General features: G+C 49.1%; 1 protein-coding gene across 1 annotated transcript in view; it reads right to left on the reverse strand.

The window, feature by feature from the left end:
* camk1da (calcium/calmodulin-dependent protein kinase 1Da) overlaps positions 1–20,326 on the reverse strand; it is a 602,900-nt gene that overhangs the window by 22,473 nt on the left and 560,101 nt on the right. Inside the window, exon 8 of the mRNA XM_070896562.1 lies at positions 19,998–20,076. Within this exon, the coding sequence (XP_070752663.1) occupies positions 19,998–20,076 (79 nt within the window). The remainder of the gene's footprint in view (positions 1–19,997; positions 20,077–20,326) is intronic.

The raw sequence follows: 20,326 nt of genomic DNA on the forward strand, positions 1-20,326 counted from the left end.
ATTGGTGCTGGGAGGTGTCCGTGTGTGAGGAGAGGGCGAGGCTCAGCTATGATGGTGATAATGACCAGTTGGAAAAGGCAGTTCAGGATTGAATTCCAGGACGAATGACCTGAAAAACAGCGTGATTTATACCATTTTCGTGCACAATGTTACATTATTTTCAACACGAGCACCAATGGCACCTTGCACATATGTGTCAATCTGAAGAGAAAGGAACATAGAGTCATAGGGGCTGAAATTCGGTACCGCCCGCATTGAGGCGGTGACACCGCCTGGTCGCTAACTTTAGTGCCGGGCGATGTTTACCACCTCCAACCGGGATATTGGTTTTTAGCGCCCCCAGGGAGGGAGTGGAGCGCTAAGGGAATCGTTCCCCGCCCCTCTCCGGGCGCTAACCCCGATTCCAGGAGCGCTATCCAGCGAGTTCTGGCGCTCGGAAACCGGCATCCCAGCGCCGAAAGAGGAGGTCAGCTGACCACCCGGAAACGTTAAGGTAAAGTCAAGGCAGCTAAACAGCAGAGTCCAGCATCTGGGAGAGATGCATTAATGGGAACAAAATAAATTCAACCGCCCACCTGCTTCCCCTCGGACATACTGCCCCAGCAGCTTCTCCATGATGCCTGCTTTCACTGCCGGAGATAGCGCAGGGTGCTATGGGGGCGTCGCTCACTCGGTGATGTCACCGAGTGGGTGGGGCTAGCGAGCATAGCGCAAACTATCAGCGCCGCCGCTAAACCTTCACTGAAGTTCGCGGGAGGTGCTGAGCGCAGCGCTTGGGCGGGAGGGGCTTAGCTCCCCGTTAGCACCCCTCTGAGGCACTAACCAACCGAATTTCACCCATAGTGTCATAGAGTCATTACTGCACAGAAGGAGGCCATTCAGCCCATCGAGTCTGTAAAGTCCTTACTCTACAGTATGAAACCACACGAGGCACATTCTGGGGACAAGGTCACTCTGTGACCTTAACTCTTTATTCACAGGACTCCCAAGACGATGACCCTGCGTGGGACCTCCCTTTTTATACCTGTGTGATCAGGTAAGGAGTGTCTCCCACAAGTTCACCCCTTGTGGTCAAGGTGTGCATCTAGGTTGAGTGTATACAGTAATATAATGGTGTCACATTGTGGTTACATACATGACCAATCCAGCCAGTCCCATACCCCGGCACAATCCCCGTAGCCTGGCAAGTTTATTTCCCACGACAGCCTATCCAATTTTCTTTTGAAATCATTGATCGTCTCTGCTTCCACCACCCGCGTCGGCAGTGAGTTGCAGGTCATTAACACTCGCTGCGTAAATAAGTTCTTCCTCACATCCCCCCTGTATCTCTTGCCCAAAACCTTAAATCTATGCTCCCTCCTCCCCTAGTCCTTGTACCTTCAGCTAATGGGAACAGCCTTTCTTTGTCTACCTTATCCAAACCTGTATGTTTGAAGGAATCATTTCTCACTCATAACGTTAGGCACAAAGTTGGCTGTTGAACTCACTGACCCAAGTTCATCAATTTATCTTGCATTCAAACACGTTTGACGAGAATAAGCTGGGTTCATTGGAGGAGACAGGCAGAATATTCCAACTGTAATGTTCCCCACATACAGCACCTCAGATCTTAATTTATGCGCTGCGGTCCTGGGTTAAGTTATTGCGCAAAATGTTAATTTTGCTACAATGCATAAATGGATTGGTTATATAAAAATGGATTCACTCTGGGGGCTGCAATCAGCTTGAATGTGCTCCTGTGGCAGCTATCCAGGAACCAGTACTTAGGAACACCTCATTTAAACTTCAGGGTATATGTCACAACCAACTTTTGAAACAGTAGCAAAGCCTGGTGTCACTTCCAGTGGTGGACTGTGCCCTATTTGTTTCAAACGATTCAGAATTTCCCGCTCGATGTGAGATAAAATTATCAGGTCTGCTGTAAAAGTGATGAGTTTTCAACATTATTAAATCACTGGACAGACCTATTGAAACAGCTGTTTATCGAGCACAGTAATAAGAACATAAGAAATAGGATCCATACGGCCCCTCGAGCCTGCTCCGCCTTTCAATGAGATCATGGCTGATCTGATCTTGGCCTCAAATCCACTTCCTCATCCGCTCCCCATAACCCTTTGCTCCCTTATAGTTCAAGAATCTGTCTATCTCAGCCTTGAATATATTCAATGACCCAGTCTCCACAGTTCTCTGGGGAAGAGAATTCCACAGATTCACAGCCCTCTGAGAGGAGAAATTCCTCCTCATCTCACTTAAATGGGCGACCCCTTATTCTGAGACAATGCTCCCTAGTTCTAGATTCCCCACATGTGGGGAAACATCCTCTCTGCACCTACCCTATCAAGCCCCTTCAGTATCTTATATATTTCAATAAGATCACCTCTCATTCTTCTAAACTCATAAACCTCTTGCTTTAAAGGTGAAACTTAATTAGAAACATAGAAAATAGGTGCAGGAGTAGGCCATTCGGCCCTTCGAGCCTGCACCACCATTCAATAAGATCATGGCTGATCATTCCCTCAGTACCCCTTTCCTGCTTTCTCTCCATACCCCTTGATCCCTTTAGCCGTAAGGGCCATATCTAACTCCCTCTTGAATATATCCAATGAACTGGCATCAACGACTCTCTGCAGCAGGGAATTCCACAGGTTAACAACTCTCTGAGTGAAGAAGTTTCTCCTCATCTCAGTCCTAAATGGCCTACCCCTTATCCTAAGACTGTGTCCTCTGGTTCTAGACTTCCCCAACATCGGGAACATTCTTCAGGCATCTAACGTGTCCCGTCCCGTCAGAATCTTATACATTTCTATGAGATCCCTCTCATCCTTCTAAACGCCAGTGTATAAAGGCCCAGTTGATCCAATCTCTCCTCATATGTCAGTCCAGCCATCCCTGGAATCAATCTGGTGAACCTTTGCTGCATTCCCTCAATAGCAAGAACGTCCTTCCTCAGATTAGGAGACCAAAACTGAACACAATATTCCAGGTGAGACCTCACCAAGGCCCTGAACATTTGCAGTAAGACCTCCCCGCTCCTATACACAAATCCCCTAGCTATGAAGGCAAACATGCCATTTGCCTTCTTCACCGCCTGCTGTACCTGCATGCCAACTTTCAATGACTGATGAACCATGACACCCAGGTCCTGTTGCACCTCCCCTTTTCCTAATCTGCCGCAATTCAGATAATATTCTGCCTTTGTGTTTTTGCCAACAAAGTGGATAACCTTACATTTATCCACATTATACTGCATCTGCCCACTCACCTAACCTGTCCAAATCACCCTGCAGCCTCTTAGCATCCTCCTCACAGCTCACACCGCCACCCAGTTTAGTGTCATCTGCAAACTTGGAGATATTACACTCAATTCCTTCATCCAAATCATTAATGTATATTGTAAATAGTTGGGGTCCCAGCACTGAGCCCTGCGGCACTCCACTAGTCACTGGCTCCCATTCCGAAAAGGACCCGTTTATCCCGACTCTCTGCTTCCTGTCTGCCAACCAATTCTCTATCCACGCCAGTACATTACCGCCAATACCATGTGCTTTGATTTCGCACACCAATCTCTTAAGTGAGACCTTGTCAAAGGCATTAGTCATTGCTTTTGCTCGAATTATTGTCAATATATCTTTACTTCTAGGGTCAGAATATTGACTTGAGGAAGTGTAACTCTACTGAAGATCCTGTGGAATATGCCATTTGCATATCACCATGTTGGTCTGTGCATAACATGGCAACCCCCCTGGGATTTTACTCCCTTCTGCTCTAGCACAGCAGTACCAACACTGACCAATGAAAGTGAAGGTGGTGCGAGTGCTGGGCTGGTGCAGTGTGTTGGCTCAATGGGGGAGAAATTGCCCTGGTTTGCGCCTCCCGTTAGCGCCTGTGGGTGGCGGTAATGGGTTGCGAAGGGGTTAGCGACCGTGCTCGGCAGATTCACCAACGCCCGCGAACGTCCCTGGCGGTTTTGCACTGTCGCTAACACTCACCACCTCGCTCGCTTGCGACCCGGAGATCGTGGTGTCATCCGGTGCGCAGCGCCCCGTTACTGCCCCGGATGCAATATTCGCTTCCGCCATGTGCAGTACCACTGGGCGTCAACAACGGCAGCTGCAGGAGGCGTGGCTGCCTCGGCTGGCCGCTTGGGGAGCGATATTTAAAGCCAATATGGTGTCTTTTGCTTTTTTTAGACCCTGCGTTTCCTCAGCCCTGCACTCCCTTATGGTGTTTCAGGCTGTTATGCACCTAACGCAGGTCCCATGGTCCCACAGAGATATGATGAAAATTGAATGAACCCATCATGAGCCCTGCCCTTTAAGTGAGGGGAGGAACCTCCAAAGAAAACAGCACCGCATGGAACAGTGCTCAGCACTTTACTGCTATCGCCCCTCTCGCTCCCTGTAGCGCTCTAAGGGAAGTGGTTAGTGCTTGATTTAGCTCCACTTCCTTCTTCGAGCGCTAAACCGGAACTTCTCATCAGCTACAAATCCTTTTCGGCCGGCGATACTTTTGTGCTGCAGCCCTGGCCCAGGCCAGTGATTGAATTCTGTGTGGTCACTGCAATGTATTTGCTTCATGTGTTCTTTGCTTAAGAATTCATAGCAACACATTGCTATTAAGAACTAGTTGGTTTATTAAGAAAGGTTTAACAATCACACTACACATTACCAGTTCATCCACCAGGCTCACAGCTGCATTGTGGATGACCTGGACCCAACTGGCTGGGGTTTTATTGAGTCTTGTGAACATCACATGACTGCCTAAGCCACTCACAATGCAGCTCCACAAACCTGTGAGCATAGACACAGGTTCATACATTACGGTCATCTAATCAAGACTGGACCTCCATGTCTCCAGCCCAACCAGGGCTGACCATTAAACAAACATCCTTAACTTTCAAGCAAGCAATGTCCTTACATTATGCACAGCCCTGCCAGCAAAACACAAAGCACCATCTTACCCTTCATATGTTTTCAATTTTAATTTTTTTCCCCCTATTTAGTTGCTCAGTCACCACAGCCACAGATGTCACAAATCCTCGTGAGCACATTCTTTTCATTTGCCGACAATAGTTTTACTGCCTGATCCTCATTACTTCAGTGTTGGTCAGTCCTTATTCCCGGCCGATATAACTCATCGAAACACCCTGTGCTCGCTGACCTACATTGGCTCCCAGTTCAGCAACGCCTCGATTTTAAAATATTCATTCTTATTTTCAAATCCCTCCAGGGCCCTCGCCCCTCCCTATCTCTGTAATCTCCTCCAGCCCCAAAACCCCCCGAGATGTCTGTGCTCCTCTAATTCTGCCCTCTTGAGCATCCCTGATTATAATCGCTCCACCATCGGTGGCCGTGCCTTCAGCTGCCTGGGCCCCAAGCTCTGGAACTCCCTCCCTAAACCTCTCGGCCTCTCTCTCCTCCTTCCAGACGCGCCTTAAAACCTACCTCTTTGACCAAGCTTTAGGTCACCTGCCCTAACATCGCCTTCTGTGGCTCGGTGTCAAATTTTCTTTGATAATCGCTCCTGTGAAGCGCCTCGGGACCTTTTACTACGCTAAAGGCATTATATAAATACATATTATTATTGTTGTTGTAGTTGTCTGTCTGCTGTGACAATTGGGGTCGTGATTTCCTGCTCAAGTCTCACCACTTTGAGCTTTAGTCTTTCACATGGCTGAGACCCACGCCCTCAATTTATCGGTGTGGATTTTGCGCCTCTTGGCACACTTGGCCTGGCTGAGAGTGAGGATGCTGTTATTGGTCGGGGCCATAAAAGGAGCGGTGAGCGGCGGCCTGGGAGCAGCGTGGCGGTGTACCACGGCAAGGTGCAGCGCGAGCTGGTGCAGGAGGGCGACGGCAGCGAAGAGTGACGTCATCAAGGTCCAGGTCGGTGATTGGAGCAGGTACAGCAGGAGCGGCGAGAGACTGTAGAAGGACGTGATCGGGGCCCAGGAGAGGCGTGAGTTCGGGGCCTAGGGGCAGCACGGGCCCAGCCCACACTGCGATATGTGTGCGCACTAGGTCCGTGCAGCAGAGCAGTCATCTTGGTTAACCCTTGCCACTGGACCAAGACCTCGCTCTGTCAAGCCCGTGTGGTGGCTGGTGTGCAACGGCCACCCCACGTTAAAAAAATCCACACACAGGCATCTCCCACCCTTCAGGGTGTAGTTCAGGATCTGGAATATTAGGTCCTTCATTGAAACACCTGTGAACTCATCCCTTTTTGGCGTGGAAGCAAGTCATCCTCGTTTCGAGGGACTGCCTGTGGTGATGACATAGCACACACGCTTGACCAATCTTCCTGCCTAAACCTCTCTGCCTCTCCACCTCTGTCTTCTTGCCCCAACTCCCTCGGTTATCCCACGTGCTCTTTTACCGCACGCTCCTCATTACTTCAGCGTTGGGTCAGTCCACAATCCCGGCTGATATAACTCATCGAAAAAGAATCAAACCTCTCCCTCTCTGGCTCCATTGGGATGTTGAGCCCAGCACCATGGTGTAGTTTTAATCGCACACAGGACTCGCCTCCACAACCCCTCGTACCACTACTGATCCTCAGCATAGTCCGCTTCCCCGAGTCTGTCAAAAATACTTTCTGTCACAGCAACGTGTCTCTTTGCCTCCCCCTTCACTGTGTATACGACTTTCCAGATGTAGAAATTCAGCGAGTAATTCATGCTCATTTGCTCTCAGAGCAAAACGAGACAGTAAATGTAAAAACTCTCCCGAATAGCACATCGCTATCGCATTGTCGTCTTCATCATCATCTGTTCTCACCAGTAAAATATTCACAAGCTTCGAGCTGGGGCAGGAACCAGTGTTCCTACCTTATAAACATAATTAACAATCAGTGCCCTGGATTTGGGCGCCGTCAAATCCTCGTCGCAGCGGTCGCCCTCCTGCAGCAGCACGCGCTGCTTCCTGCAGTGGCATGCCGCCGCATGTTACTCCCGGTAATGGCCCCGGCCTGCTGAATTGCGTACCGGAGAGGCTAGTGGTGGTGATGGGGGGGGGTGTTAACTCCATAAACTTACACTGTAAAGTCTACAGGGGGAAGAGCAGGACAGGTTTTTTTTCCATTCACTAATGCTCGCAAAAAAAAACATTGGCAGGAAAAAGGTTGGTATTTTGATGACATCAATGAACAAGAGATAAATATACCAAGTGTTACGCTTCTGATTCGAGTGGCGGAGGAGCTGGTTGTTGACCCAGGGAGTTTGATAGTGGTGCAGCGCGGAGGGTGGGCAGTCAGAGCCCAGGCGGGATGTCTGATGATGGCCAGCGAGGAGGGAGTTGAAGGAGGCCCGATTGAAGGGAGAGAGAGCAGTGGGACTAGTGTTGAGGCAGGGTGCGATCAGCTACAGAATGGGACAGGGAGGACAAACACTGGGAGTGGATCATGTGTTAGAATCTGAGGGTAGATGCTGAGAGGATGTTTCCCCCGGGCTGGAGAGTCTCGAACCAGGGGGTCACAGTCTCAGGATAAGGGGTCGGCCATTTAGGACGGAGATGAGGAGAAATTTCTTCACTCAGAGAGTCTTTGGAATCCTCAACCCTGGAGGGCTGTGGATGCTCAGTTGTTGAGTATATTCAAGGCTGAGATCGATAGATTTTTGGACTCTCGGGGAATCAAGGGATATGGGGATCGGGCGGGAAAGTGGAGTTGAGGTCGAAGATCAGCCATGATCTCATTGAATGGTGGAGCAGGCTCGAGGCACTGTGTGGCCTACTCCTGCTCTTATTTCTTAAGTTCTTAGGTATTAGAATCAGCCAAACCAGGTATAAGTAGAATACGTTTGTCCGGATACTGACTGGGATATAGACATAATTCTTTGATGGTGAAGTGTTTTTGGATGTTCTAAAGACTAGATGAAGCACTATACAAATGTTAGAATTGAGGCAGAATAAGCTTGTCAATTATTAAGCCATAATTAATCCAATGTACAATGTAGAGTAACATAACATTAATTGTTACTCAATTTTTCAATGTATAGGAAGAGACAGATACCTATCTGCTTGGTTGGCCTTCCACGTTCTACACGATGTAAACTAGAGGTGATCCAAAACTCGGCTGCCCGTGTCCTAACTCGCACCAAGTCCCGCTCACCCATCACCCCCTGTGCTCGCTGACCTACATTGGCTCCCGGTTAAGCAATGCCTCAATTTCAAAATTCTCACCATTGTTTACAAATCCCTCCATGGCCTCGCCCCTCCCTATCTCTGTAATCTCCTCCAGCCCCACAACCCCTCCCCCCCCCAAGATGTCTGCCCTCCTGACCATCCCTGATTATAATCGCTCCACCATTGGTGGCCGTGCCTTCTGCTGCCTGGGCCCCAAGCTCTGGAACTCCCTCCCTAAACCTCTCTGCCTCGCTACCTCTATTTCCTCCTTTAAGACACTCCTTAAAACCTACCTCTTTGACCGAGCTTTTGGTCACCTGCGCTAATTTCGACTTATGTGGCTCGGAGTCAAATTTTTTATCTCATAATACTCCTGTGAAGCGCCTTGGGACATTTCGCTATGTTAAAGGCGCTATATAAATACAAGTTGTTGTTGTTCTTGTTGTAATACAAATGGGTTTCGTTAAGCGCGCTGGATTTAATAGCGTACATGATTGGAGCCAGTTAATGCACACCAATTCCCCAGAATGCAAACAAAAACAAAGCCAACATAAAAGCAGCATAAAAGCAGGGAGCCAGTCACTGCACAAACCTGCTCCTGTTCAACCTACTCTACATCGTACATTGGATTTTGTCGGAGTTCAGAAGGCGGGTTCGGAGTCAGGTCCGCTGTTATAATCTAAAGGATTGACAGCGGGGCAGTATCCTGCTCTGAACCCACTTCCGTGTAAGTTTCTCAAGTGCCGGCTCTGCCTGCGTTTTGCAGACCCGGCGTGGGAGCCAATTCTAATACTTAAGAGGGTGTTTAAAGGTATTAGAGAAGCCTTGTACCAGTTACTAACCATCTTTCTAATTTTTTCACGAGGTTCCCATTGCTCGGGGATCATGTCAGATAAGTAGGTCGGGTTTTCAGTGACTCTCCGTTGGTTTGAATGGGTGACAGCTGCAAAAGTGGTATAAAGGCTACCATTTCACAGTCGTTCACTTTCCAATGTCAGAAACTGGAGCCTTCAGGAATTTGAACACACTTTTGAGCTTTACGAAGGTTGGAAGTGTTTGGAGTAAACTCTCTATCCAGCGTCACCTCCTTAGAGCAACCTCTCTCACCATTGACAGATCACTTCTGTCAGCTCAACTTCAACTGCCATCCATTCCAGCAGCATCGGTGCCCTTGAAAATATCTCACCTTGGTCCTGAGAATCCCACCACGACCATCCCCAACACCAGCAGCACCAGGCACACCAGCAGCACCAGGCACACCAGCAGCACCAGGCACACCAGCAACACCAATCTTCTCCGCAATCACCTGATGCTGCACAGGACACAGGGCATCAGCACCCAACCACACTGCTGCCCGGGAGGCCAGGCACGGCCTCACCATGGCCACATTTACTTCACTTGATGCTGTGCACCCTGACTGCCACATGCTGCACCAGGTTGGCACCACCCCACACCAGCTCCATAAAGCATCCCTGCAATGCCCAGCCCATTCCTTTCACACTCATCACCATTGCAGAGGTTCCCGTTATGTCTCACCATTCACTACAACTCACTCAGCCACTTCCAAAGGTGCACACAAATCTGTCCAAGAAGGCAAAGTGTTGAAAACAAAGATTTCAATATTTGACAACACATCAACAGAAACTTGATATGAACATTGCCTACCCTTGTGTGTTGTTAGTTGGTATGTTTGGACTGCCGTGTGGGCAGGTACAACTGGAGCGGCGAGGTCGGGGCGAAGGAGCGGCAAGAGTTCATAGAGTGACGTGATCAGGGCCCAGGAGAGGTGTGAGTTCGGGCCCCAGAAGAGCCGAGGGCCCATGGGCAGCACGGGCCCAGCCCACACTGCGATATGTGTGCGCACTAGGCCCGTGCAGCAGAGCTGGTCTCCAGCCGTCCTGGTTAACCCTTGCCACTGGACCAAGACCTCGCTCTGTCAAGCCCGTGTGGTGGCTGGTGTGCAACGGCCACCCCACGTTAAAAAAATCCACCCACAGGCAACTTCCACCCTTCAGGATGTAGTTCAGGATCTGGAATATTAGGTCCTTCATTGAAACATCTGTGAACTCATCCCTTTTTGGCGTGGAAGCAAGTCATCCTCGCTTCGAGGGACTGCCTATGATGATGATGATGATGATGATGCTTGAACAAGGATGAGGATGAGTGTGAGGGGTGGGTAGTGAGATGGGGATGTGATAATGTAGATAAAGAGAGAGGGATGGGTGGAGATGCAAGGTAAGTTGGTGTGAGTAAGGATGTGCAGGAATAGGGTAGGGAAGGCAGAGTGATGGGGATGTGATGAGAGGCACAGCAAGGTGAGGTTGAGTGTGGCTTGGCAGTAATGTTTCGTGATCTACTGAGATCATTGAAAGGTTTGTGCCACTGCAGTCAGGTCCTCCTGACCACATCCCCTGCTTGTGCCCTCCTGTGCAATGTGTAACCAGGCTGCGTTCGTGTCCTGGGGAGGTCTCTTCCGTCCATTGGAAGGGAAGAGAACCTCCCTGCGTGCTGTGACTCCATCCACAAGCATCTGGAGGGAGTGATGGGAGAGCCTGGGTGCAGCCGTGAACCTCTGCGCCATGTTTGCCAGTGTTTGCAGCACCTCAATGCTGTAGAATACTGACAGCACAACTGTCAAAATGAAAGTAGGCATGGCCCCTTTAAGGAAACCTTAAGAAGACGCGCTATCAAATGACGTCATCACACCAAGCCCCAATCAGGGCAAAATCACTTCGACAGAGCGGGAGGGAGTTGGCAGCGGGGTCCCAGTCCTCCAGCTAGCTCGGCCGCAGTGAGCCCGCCTCGGTCGACAAAATCGTGGCCGATGTGTGGAAGGAGTGGACTCCACCTCACACATTGAGGGGCTGAAACTGCCCCTTTCCTGAAGGCCTCTTCACACCGGAGAGCGGCGGCCACATGGCGGATTGCATTGGCCGCCGACCTTTCGTGTGATGGCCGCCATTATCAGAATTCTGCTCCTCTGGTATCCCGACGGTGGCCTGCTCCCTCCCCACCGCTCCACTGCTGCCGATCCATGCTAAGTGCGTCATCACAGTGCGTACGCCGATGTACCCCGCCCCCCCCCCCCATCCGACGGCGAAATTCCACTGTGAAAATCTTCGGCCCGCCGGGCGGTGCCAAAACCTGTTTTTCCCCGTGGTCCAGTGAGGCTGCGGCCTTCTACAGCGTCGGTGTGACTCCCCTTAAAGGGGCGGGCGCACTGCCGCTGCCGCCATGTTATTTTTTGTCGGCCGACTGCCAGGTCGGCCCAACAATTATGCCCCCGGGTTCGGCCGGGCCGCCAACAGGCAGTCTGGCAACCCCCTCTTGAATGCTAGGCCACTGGACCGGCTGAAACCCACCCTGGTGGCCCAGTGGGCCGAAGTTCAAACATCACGGAGGCTCTTCCCCTTTAAGTGAAGGGAAGAGCCATGGTGTGGCGCTGTGAATGATGTGATCGCGGTGGTCACTCTTCACTGCCCCAATTTCCGCCCCTCTGGTCTGCTCACCGGCCCAACCTCCGCCCCCATTATCAGCGACTTCCGGGCCGTCTGGGAAAAAAACAAAGAGCGTAATTTCGCTCAAGAGGCCACCTCAACCACCACGGTGATAAAAACCATACACACGGGGTGCGTGCAGGGGGCAATTTCAGGGCCTGGGGTTCTTGAGGAATGGTTTTGCAAAATTGCTCACTGATCCATAACTATTATTAAACAGACTCCAGAACACTAATCCATCCTCGCATCGCTACAATTCAACCCTGATAGTTGCCCTTAACAAACAAGTCCCACTGATTCCTCATTGATACCAACAGGTAAGATATTGGTACACGGGATTCCAATTAGTTATGTTCAATACACTCTTTTTCTTCACTTTTGATGGCTCTTGGTGTCATAGTTGACCCTGAAATGAGCTCTCGACCACATATCTGCAGCATAACTAAGACCGCCTAATTCCACCTCTGTAACATTGCCCGTCTCTGCCCCTGCCTCAGCTCATCCGCTGCTGAAGCCCTCATCCATGCCTTTGTTACCTCTGGACTTGACTATTCCGACGCACTCCTGGCTGGCCTTCCTCATTCCTTGCATTGCCTTTTATTTCCTATGGCTTTTGCCACAATGTTCATGTTTTAAAACTCGTTTTTTAAGTAATACGACTTACTCTCTCTCACACACGGCCATTCAGTTATCCACTAAACTTACATAAAAGCACCACTCGAGAACTGTGACCCAGAAAGTACAGATAATGTGAACAGTAAGCACTTGCCTTATGCATAACTTTTTATACAATATAGGTATGTGAATTCCAGCAGTTATGGCAGTTGCTTACACTAATCTGTGCCTTATATCAAATATCAATACAGGCCTTCACATCCAACCTACATTTTTCAATGATAAAAGTATTTAAAAATTCGCGCTATATGCTGTACGATGACCCGGAAATAGCAAACCGACAACGACAGCTACTGAGCTGGTCAATGCCCTGGGACTGATGGACAGCAGTCCTTTCAGCCAAAGACATTTACCAGAACATGAAAGGGTCTCCACTCAATAAATGATGCAGATGCTGTTAGGTCTGGCTGCTCCGTGTTTCACTGGTGGCATCGCCCCCCCGCCCCATTTCCTCGCACAACGGTCAATGCACCCTGACATATGGTGCACTAAACTCTGCCCATCTGGCCACGTTAATGCTTTCTGTGTTCAGGCTCCTTCCACAGAACATCCGCTGCTTTCTACAAAGGCAATTAACCTCACAGCGCTGCGGTCACTTGCTGGCGGTCTGGTTGCTGCTGCTCCTGTAAAACACCCAATGGCTACCGTCAGGGCCAGATTCATAGGCAGTCCCCTCGGAATCGAGGAAGACTTGCTCCCACTCTAAAAGTGAGTTCTCAGGTGACTGGACAGTCCAATACGGGAATTACAGTCTCTGTCACAGGTGGGACAGACAGTGGTTGAAGGAAAGGGTGGGTGGGACTGGTTTGCCGCACGCTCCGTCCGCTGCCTGAGCTTGGTTTCTGCATGCTCTCGGCGACGAGACTCGAGGTGCTCAGCGCCCTCCCGGATGCTCTTCCTCCACTTAGGGCGGTCTTTGGCCCAGGGACTCCCAGGTGTCGGTGGGGATGTTGCACTTTATCAGGGAGGCTTTGTGGGTGTTCTTGAAACGTTTCCTCTGCCCACCTGGGGCTCGCTTGCCATGTAGGAGTTCCGAGTAGAGCGCTTGCTTTGGGAGTCTTGTGTCGGGCATGCAGACAATGTGACCCGCCCAGCGGAGCTGATCGAGTGTGGCCAGTGCTTCGATGCTGGGGATGTTGGCCTGAGCGAGGACGCTAACGTTAGTGCGTCTGTCCTCCCAGGGGACTTGCAGGATGTTGCGGAGACATCGTTGGTGGTATTTCTCCAGCGACTTGAGATGTCTACTGTACATGGTCCATGTCTCTGAGCCGTACAGGAGGGCGGGTATTACTACAGCCCTGTAGACCATAACTTGGTGGCAGGGTGACCAGGGTTGGATTAAGGGCCTGGGGCAAATTGATCCAAATGGGCCTATAGTTATCGTTGTTCATGTTCATTACATGACGTATATGATTCTGATTCTGTGTATATTCAACAATGAAAGCATATATTCTGTATCAAGTAGGTCTATATTCTGGAATAAAAACAGAAATGCTAGAAATCGACCCGAAACGTTAACTCTGTTTCTGTCTCCACAGATGCTGCCTGACCCGCTGAGATTTCCAGCATTCTCTGTTTTTATTCCAGATTCCAGCGTCCGCAGTATTTTTCTTCTGTATTAGGTATATATTCTGGTCCTGGTAACATTGCAATACCTGGGGCCTGAAATTGATAGTCTTACCACCCACTGCAGCCGTCATTCCTCTTCGGGTTCCGCCCAGTGCCACTTTCGACTTGGGCTAGAGTGGGCGGGAGGGGAGAGCCGCCGAGATTGGGAGCTCACGCCCGCTGCCGTCCAGATTGGCCGCATAAGTTGCTCATTTGCAGCCCGCCGCCCTTTGAAGGACCTTTTCAATAAAAACCCCGCCCAGAGTACCGTCAGGGACCTCGGCAACCATCGGCGGTCCTTTGGGCAACATCTGGGCGGGCGGGGCCTTCACCACTTTCGGGTCCGAGAGTCCTATACATATATGCAAATCTCTCTCAATAACATGTGAAATAAAACAGGCTAGTACATATTCTGTTCTGTATATAGGTACATTAGTGTATATAGGTACTTCTGTATATCGGTATAAACAAGTTAATCTATTCTCCTCGGTCTTGTATTTCCTCTCTGATTGTCTATTCTATTCAGACTATTTGGGAGGCCTTATATTTTTTTTCCTACATTTATTTGGTGGGCCTGGGGCTGCAGCCCCATCCGCCCCGTGATTAATCCGCCCCGTGATTAATCCACCCCGTGGTTAATCCGACCAGTGGGTAATCCGCCCCGTGATTAATCCACCCCGTGGTTAATCCGACCAGTGGATAATCCGCCCCGTGATTAATCCACCCCGTGGTTAATCCGACCAGTGGGTAATCCGCCCCGTGATTAATCCACCCCGTGGTTAATCCACCCCGTGGTTAATCCGACCAGTGGGTAATCCGCCCCGTGATTAATCCACCCCGTGGGTAATCCGCCCTGTGATTAATCCACCCCGTGGTTAATCCACCCCATGATTAATCCACCTCGTGGTTAATCCGACCAGTGGGTAATCCGCCCCGTGATTAATCCACCCCGTGGTTATTCCGACCAGTGGGTAATCCGCCCCGTGGTTAATCCGCCCCGTGGTTAATCCACCCCGTGGTTAATCCGACCAGTGGGTAATCCGCCCCGTGGTTAATCCGCCCCGTGGTTATTCCGACCAGTGGGTAATCCGCCCCGTGGTTAATCCACCCCGTGGTTAATCCGTCCCGTGGTTATTCCGACCAGTGATTAATCCGCTCCGTGGTTAATCCACCCCGTGGTTAATCCACCCCGTGGTTATTCCGACCAGTGGGTGATCCGCCCCGTGGTTAATCCGCCCCGTGGTTAATCCGCCCCGCGGTTATTCCGACCAGTGGTTAATCCGCCCCGTGGTTAATCCGCCCCGCGGTTATTCCGACCAGTGGTTAATCCGCCCCGTGGTTAATCCACCCCGTGGTTATTCCGACAAGTGGTTAATCCGCCCCATGGTTAATCCGACCAGTGGGTAATCCACCCCGTGGTTAATCCGCCCCGTGGTTAATCCACCCCGTGGTTAATCCGCCCGTGGTTAATCCACCCCGTGGTTAATCCGCCCGTGGGTAATCCGCCCCGTGGGTAATCCGCCCCGTGGATAATCCACCCGTGGTTAATCCACCCCGTGGTTAATCCACCCGTGGTTAATCCACCCGTGTGGGTAATCCGCCGCTGGCTGCCATTCACCTTTTGTTTGTCGTTGTTCTTCCACAATCCTGCAACTTCTCCTCAACGTTTTTACAGAATCCTTTGAACGATAAGGGAGTCGAGGGTTATGGGGAGCGGGCAGGGAAGTGCAGCTGAGCCCAGGATCGGATCAGCCATGATCTTATTGAATGGCGGAGCAGGCTCGAGCGGCCTAATGGCCGACTCCTGCTCCTAGTTCTTATGTTCTCATGTTCTGGACCAACAATGGAAAGTGATTCTGTAACTTTGTCATTTTGAAAATCAAGTTTATAATTCCACAAATTGCTTTTAAATTACATTCTTCAGTGTTGCGGCTTAGCAGTGTATCTCTCTTCAATTACTAATTTTAATGAAAGGTATTTAAATTTCCCCCTTGAAACTTACATCTAATTTTTTTGCAATGAAAACAGCAATTGGAGGAAATGAATGCTTGCAATATTAACGTACAAATGTCAAAAGCTTTTGAAAGTTGTTCCTCTGCCCACTATTTTAAACCACCGCTTCAAAATGATCATTTCAAATGCCTCTGTCAAACGAGTGAACAGGAATGTCAGATGAGCCTGTTAAGCAATGGCATGCCAATAATGCCAACAGTCATTTCTAGGCCCATAGTCATTAATCACAGAGAAATAGCCTTATATGGAATTAAAATGAAGGGGATTGACAGGGTAGATGCAGGGAGGATGTTTCCCTGGGCTGGGGAGTTTAGAACCAGGGGTCACACAGTTTCAGGATAAGGGGTCAGCCATTTAGGACTGAGATGAGGAGAAATTTCTTCACTCAGAGGGTGGTGAATCTTTGGAATTCTCTGCCCCAGAGAATGCTGGGTCTCTGAATATATTTAAGGCCGAGATCGATAGATTTTTGGACTCGAGGGGAATCAGGGATATGGGGATCGGGCGGGAAAGTGGAGTTGAGGTCGAAGATCAGCCATGATCTTATTGAATGGCGGAGCAGGCTCGAGGGGCCGTATGGCCGACTCCTGCTCCTAATTCTTATGTTCTAAAATCTGGCATGGTGATATCCCCTTTATAAGAATGCTTTCCTTTGGAATATTAGGATGTTTTTACACCAGGCTTCACAGCAATGCTGGTCTGTTATCTCAATCGGCAAGAGGGTTTAGTGAGTTCAAAGTCCGGGGCTGGCCTGTCACTGGGTTCTGGATGTGTTGTTTGACTGATCAGTCACCAGAGAGAAGGCATTGCATCTCTAATAGCCAAGAAAAATAAGCCACTGTCTGTCTCTGCTTCACCTGCCAGACTGAGGTCGATAGATTATTGAACACTAAGGAAATAAAGGGATATGGCGATTGGGCGGGAAAGTGGAGTTGAGGTCGATGATCAGCCATAAAAAAAGAAAAGACTTGATTTATATAGCGCCTTTCTCCACCTCAGGACCTCACAAAGCGCTTCACAGCCAATGAAGTATTTTTTGAAGTGTGGTCACTGTTGTAATGTGGGAAACATGGCAGCCAAGTTGTGCACAAGCAAGGTCAACTCTCATAAACGTTGGAGTGTTAGGTGATAGATTTTCTTGCCTCTTTCGTTGTGGTTGTCTTTCAAGACCATGGCTGCACACCTCAAAACGGCTTCCGAGGGCAACAAATAATTGAACTGAAAAGTCACCTTGTGCCACACTCCATGTGCGAAGCAACTCTCCAGTCACATTTGGCCTTCGCAAAGATGAATGCATGTGAATCCATTTATCACAAAAGTATTTAAGCACTGTCTACACAAGTCTATAAATTGGAATAGTGCTGTTTCATTGCTCCCTGGGTTCCAAAGTTGTAGAATTAATTAACTGATAGACGGGGCTGTATTGACAAAGTGCAGATAACAATTTAAATGCTTCCAGGCTGGGGAGCAGACACAGTCAGACAGCTAGGCAGCGGGACAGCAATTGTTGTGGAACAGCTTGCTTACAGCTGTCTCTGTGAAAAAAAACTACTCATTTAGTAATCTTACGACCATTAGGTATGCAAATAATTTGGAATTTCACTGGGATAGCGTTCGCTTAACCCGGGTGCAAGCGGAGACTATAATTCATACCATCGTAACCACTGGCTCCTTCTCGCAAACCTGCAGCGATAAAAAGTTGTAAAAATTGCAAGTTTTAGCAGCGTTGTGTACACTGGTTGCAAGGACAGAACTGGAATTCCCATCGGACTCGCGCTGGAATTCTCAGCGGGCTGGCCCATAAATGTGCGATATAAAGTCCCTGTACGTTTTCTACGGGGCAGATATCTGAGGGCACGTGGCAGATTGGAGACTTACTCCCGGCTGCTTGGTGCATGTGTGGAATCAGAACAGTAGTAAGCGGAAACCCCCCCGGAATACACACTTGGTTCATAGAGGAATAGATACGTGCACCAGGCTCCCAGTAAAAAGGCAACGCTAGGATCATTAACGGTCCAATAAAGCTGGGCTGGTATTTGTTTAGGAATGGGATAGAAACGGGCATAGGAATCAGTACTGCAAGATAAATGTTGGTATTTGTTTAAGTTTGAAGTGAGAGTCTTTGCCAGGACTCCTTTTCCAATTCCATTATTCAAACCTGGCTGGTTCAATGCCACGATTGGGATTTCCATTAAGCCCAGCAGTTCCTGCACCACTGGGTCAATGGAAATGCCAAATGTTTGAATAATGGAATTGTAAAAGGAGTTCTGGTAAAGACCCCCGCTTCAAACTTAAACAAGTACCAACATTTATCAGGCAGTAGTGTTCCTTTCAATATTACTTTGGTTTCAAAAGCAGTGTCTCGATTTTCTATTGGTGCACAAGAAATTCTCTTGGGCTCAGTGTCACCCCTGTAAGCGGACCTCGTGTCCCTTACGATCCAGAGTGCAACCTTTATTTCGTTAATATCTCGTTAAACAATACTTGCTTTGGAGGCTGTTCAGAGAAGGTTCACTCGGTTGATTCCAGAGATGAGGGGATTGACTTATGAAGAAAGGTTGAGCAGGTTGGGCCTATACACATTGGAATTCAGAAGAATGAGAGGTGATCTTATCGAAACGTATAAGATTATGAGGGGGCTTGACAAGGTGGATGCAGAGAGGATGTTTCCACTGATGGGGGAGACTAGAACTAGAGGGCATGATCTTAGAATAAGGGGCCGCCCATTTAAAACTGAGATGAGGAGGAATTTCTTCTCTCAGAGGGTTGTAAATCTGTGGAATTTGCTGCCTCAGAGAGCTGTGGAAGCTGGGACATTGAATAAATTTAAGACAGAGATAGACAGTTTCTTAATCGATAAGGGAATAAGGGGTTATGGGGAGCGGGCGGGGAAGTGGACCTGAATCCATGATCAGATCAGCCATGATCGTATTAAATGGCGGAGCAGGCTCGAGGGGCCAAATGGCCTACTCTGGATCCTATTTCTTATGTTCTTATGTTAATCCATGGATTGTAACAGAGAACTCTTACACTGAAAACTGACACATATGCACACGCTCTCCTGACTTTGCAGAAGGGGGACTAAAAAGCATTCTATTGAGACAGGCACAGATTGAACCCAGCCACTGGTGTATTTTACATAAAATACAAATATAAACTTTTGCAGTGAGAGCAGTCAACTTCCTATACCCTTCCCTGAGGGCAAATGAATAAAGGCCCCACCTTACTATCGCTCTCGGTGTATGCTCACGATTCTCCGTAACCGATGGTAAGGCCGCTGATACAGAGGATTTTAAAATGCATGCAATTCTCTACTACAAAAGCAAAATACTGCGGATGCTAAAAATCTGAAATAAAAACAGAAAATGCTGGAAATACTCAGCAAATCAGGCAGCACCTGTGGAGGAACAGAGTTAACGTTTCAGGTCGATGTCCTTCCGTCAGAACTGGGAAAGGTTAGAGGCGTAACAGATTTTAAGCAAACGCAGGGGCAGAGAAAGGGGGGGAGAGGGGATTCCTTTTGTCATTTAATCTTCCCAGCCTTCCGCCCTATCGCAGACCGTCCCTTTTGTTCTGTCCCTGCCCCTCCGTCCTTTCCCGGTCCCTGCACTTGCTTAAAACCTGTTGTATCACCAACCTTTTCCAGTTCCGACAAAAGATCTTCGACCCAAAACCTTAACTCTAGTTTCTCTCTCCACAGAGGCTGCCTGATCTGCTGAGCGTTTCCAGTGTTTTCTGTTACTGATGTGCAATTCTCTGCTGCTGTGATGACACAGCTCAGTCTGTGTGTGTGGGAGGGAGGGTGAGAGAGAGAGAGAGAGAGAGAGAGAGAGGGAGGGAGAGAGGGAGAGAGAGAGAGAGAGAAAGAGGGAGAGAGGGAGCGAAATGCAACACGATAGACATGCTCTTGTTGAAACCCACAACGCGATGGTTGGCACAAAGCTGATGTAAATCACTTGGACCTGTATTTCAAAGGAACTATACTCATGTCACAAACTCAACAGTGGCCTTGCGTATAGTCGCAAGGTGCCTGGAGCAGCGGAGGGGGAATGTAATCTATTAGAAAGAATGGGATCCTGCTTACCACGGATGTCTCAATGCTTGCTCACATGTATAACGTTTGATTGGGTCCTTCTCCATCAGGCGTTTTATAAAATCTTTAGCTGAAAGAGAGAAATAATAGACGAGAATGAGTCCTTTGTCTCAAACATAAACTACAACATAAAGACGTTGCCAGCGAACATGAAGGAGTTGCGCGCGTGCAGTTTCAAAGATTTTTTTTGGGTTGTTCGCTAGCTCAAAAGAAAATATTATCGCCAGTGTTAGCCGTGGCTCAGTGGGCTGCACACTCGCCTCCGAGACAGCAGGTTGTCGGTTCAAGTCCCGCTCCAGAGATTTGAGCACAAAAATCTA

The sequence above is a fragment of the Pristiophorus japonicus genome, chromosome 13, assembly GCF_044704955.1.
Source record: "Pristiophorus japonicus isolate sPriJap1 chromosome 13, sPriJap1.hap1, whole genome shotgun sequence".
NCBI lineage: Eukaryota > Metazoa > Chordata > Chondrichthyes > Pristiophoridae > Pristiophorus > Pristiophorus japonicus.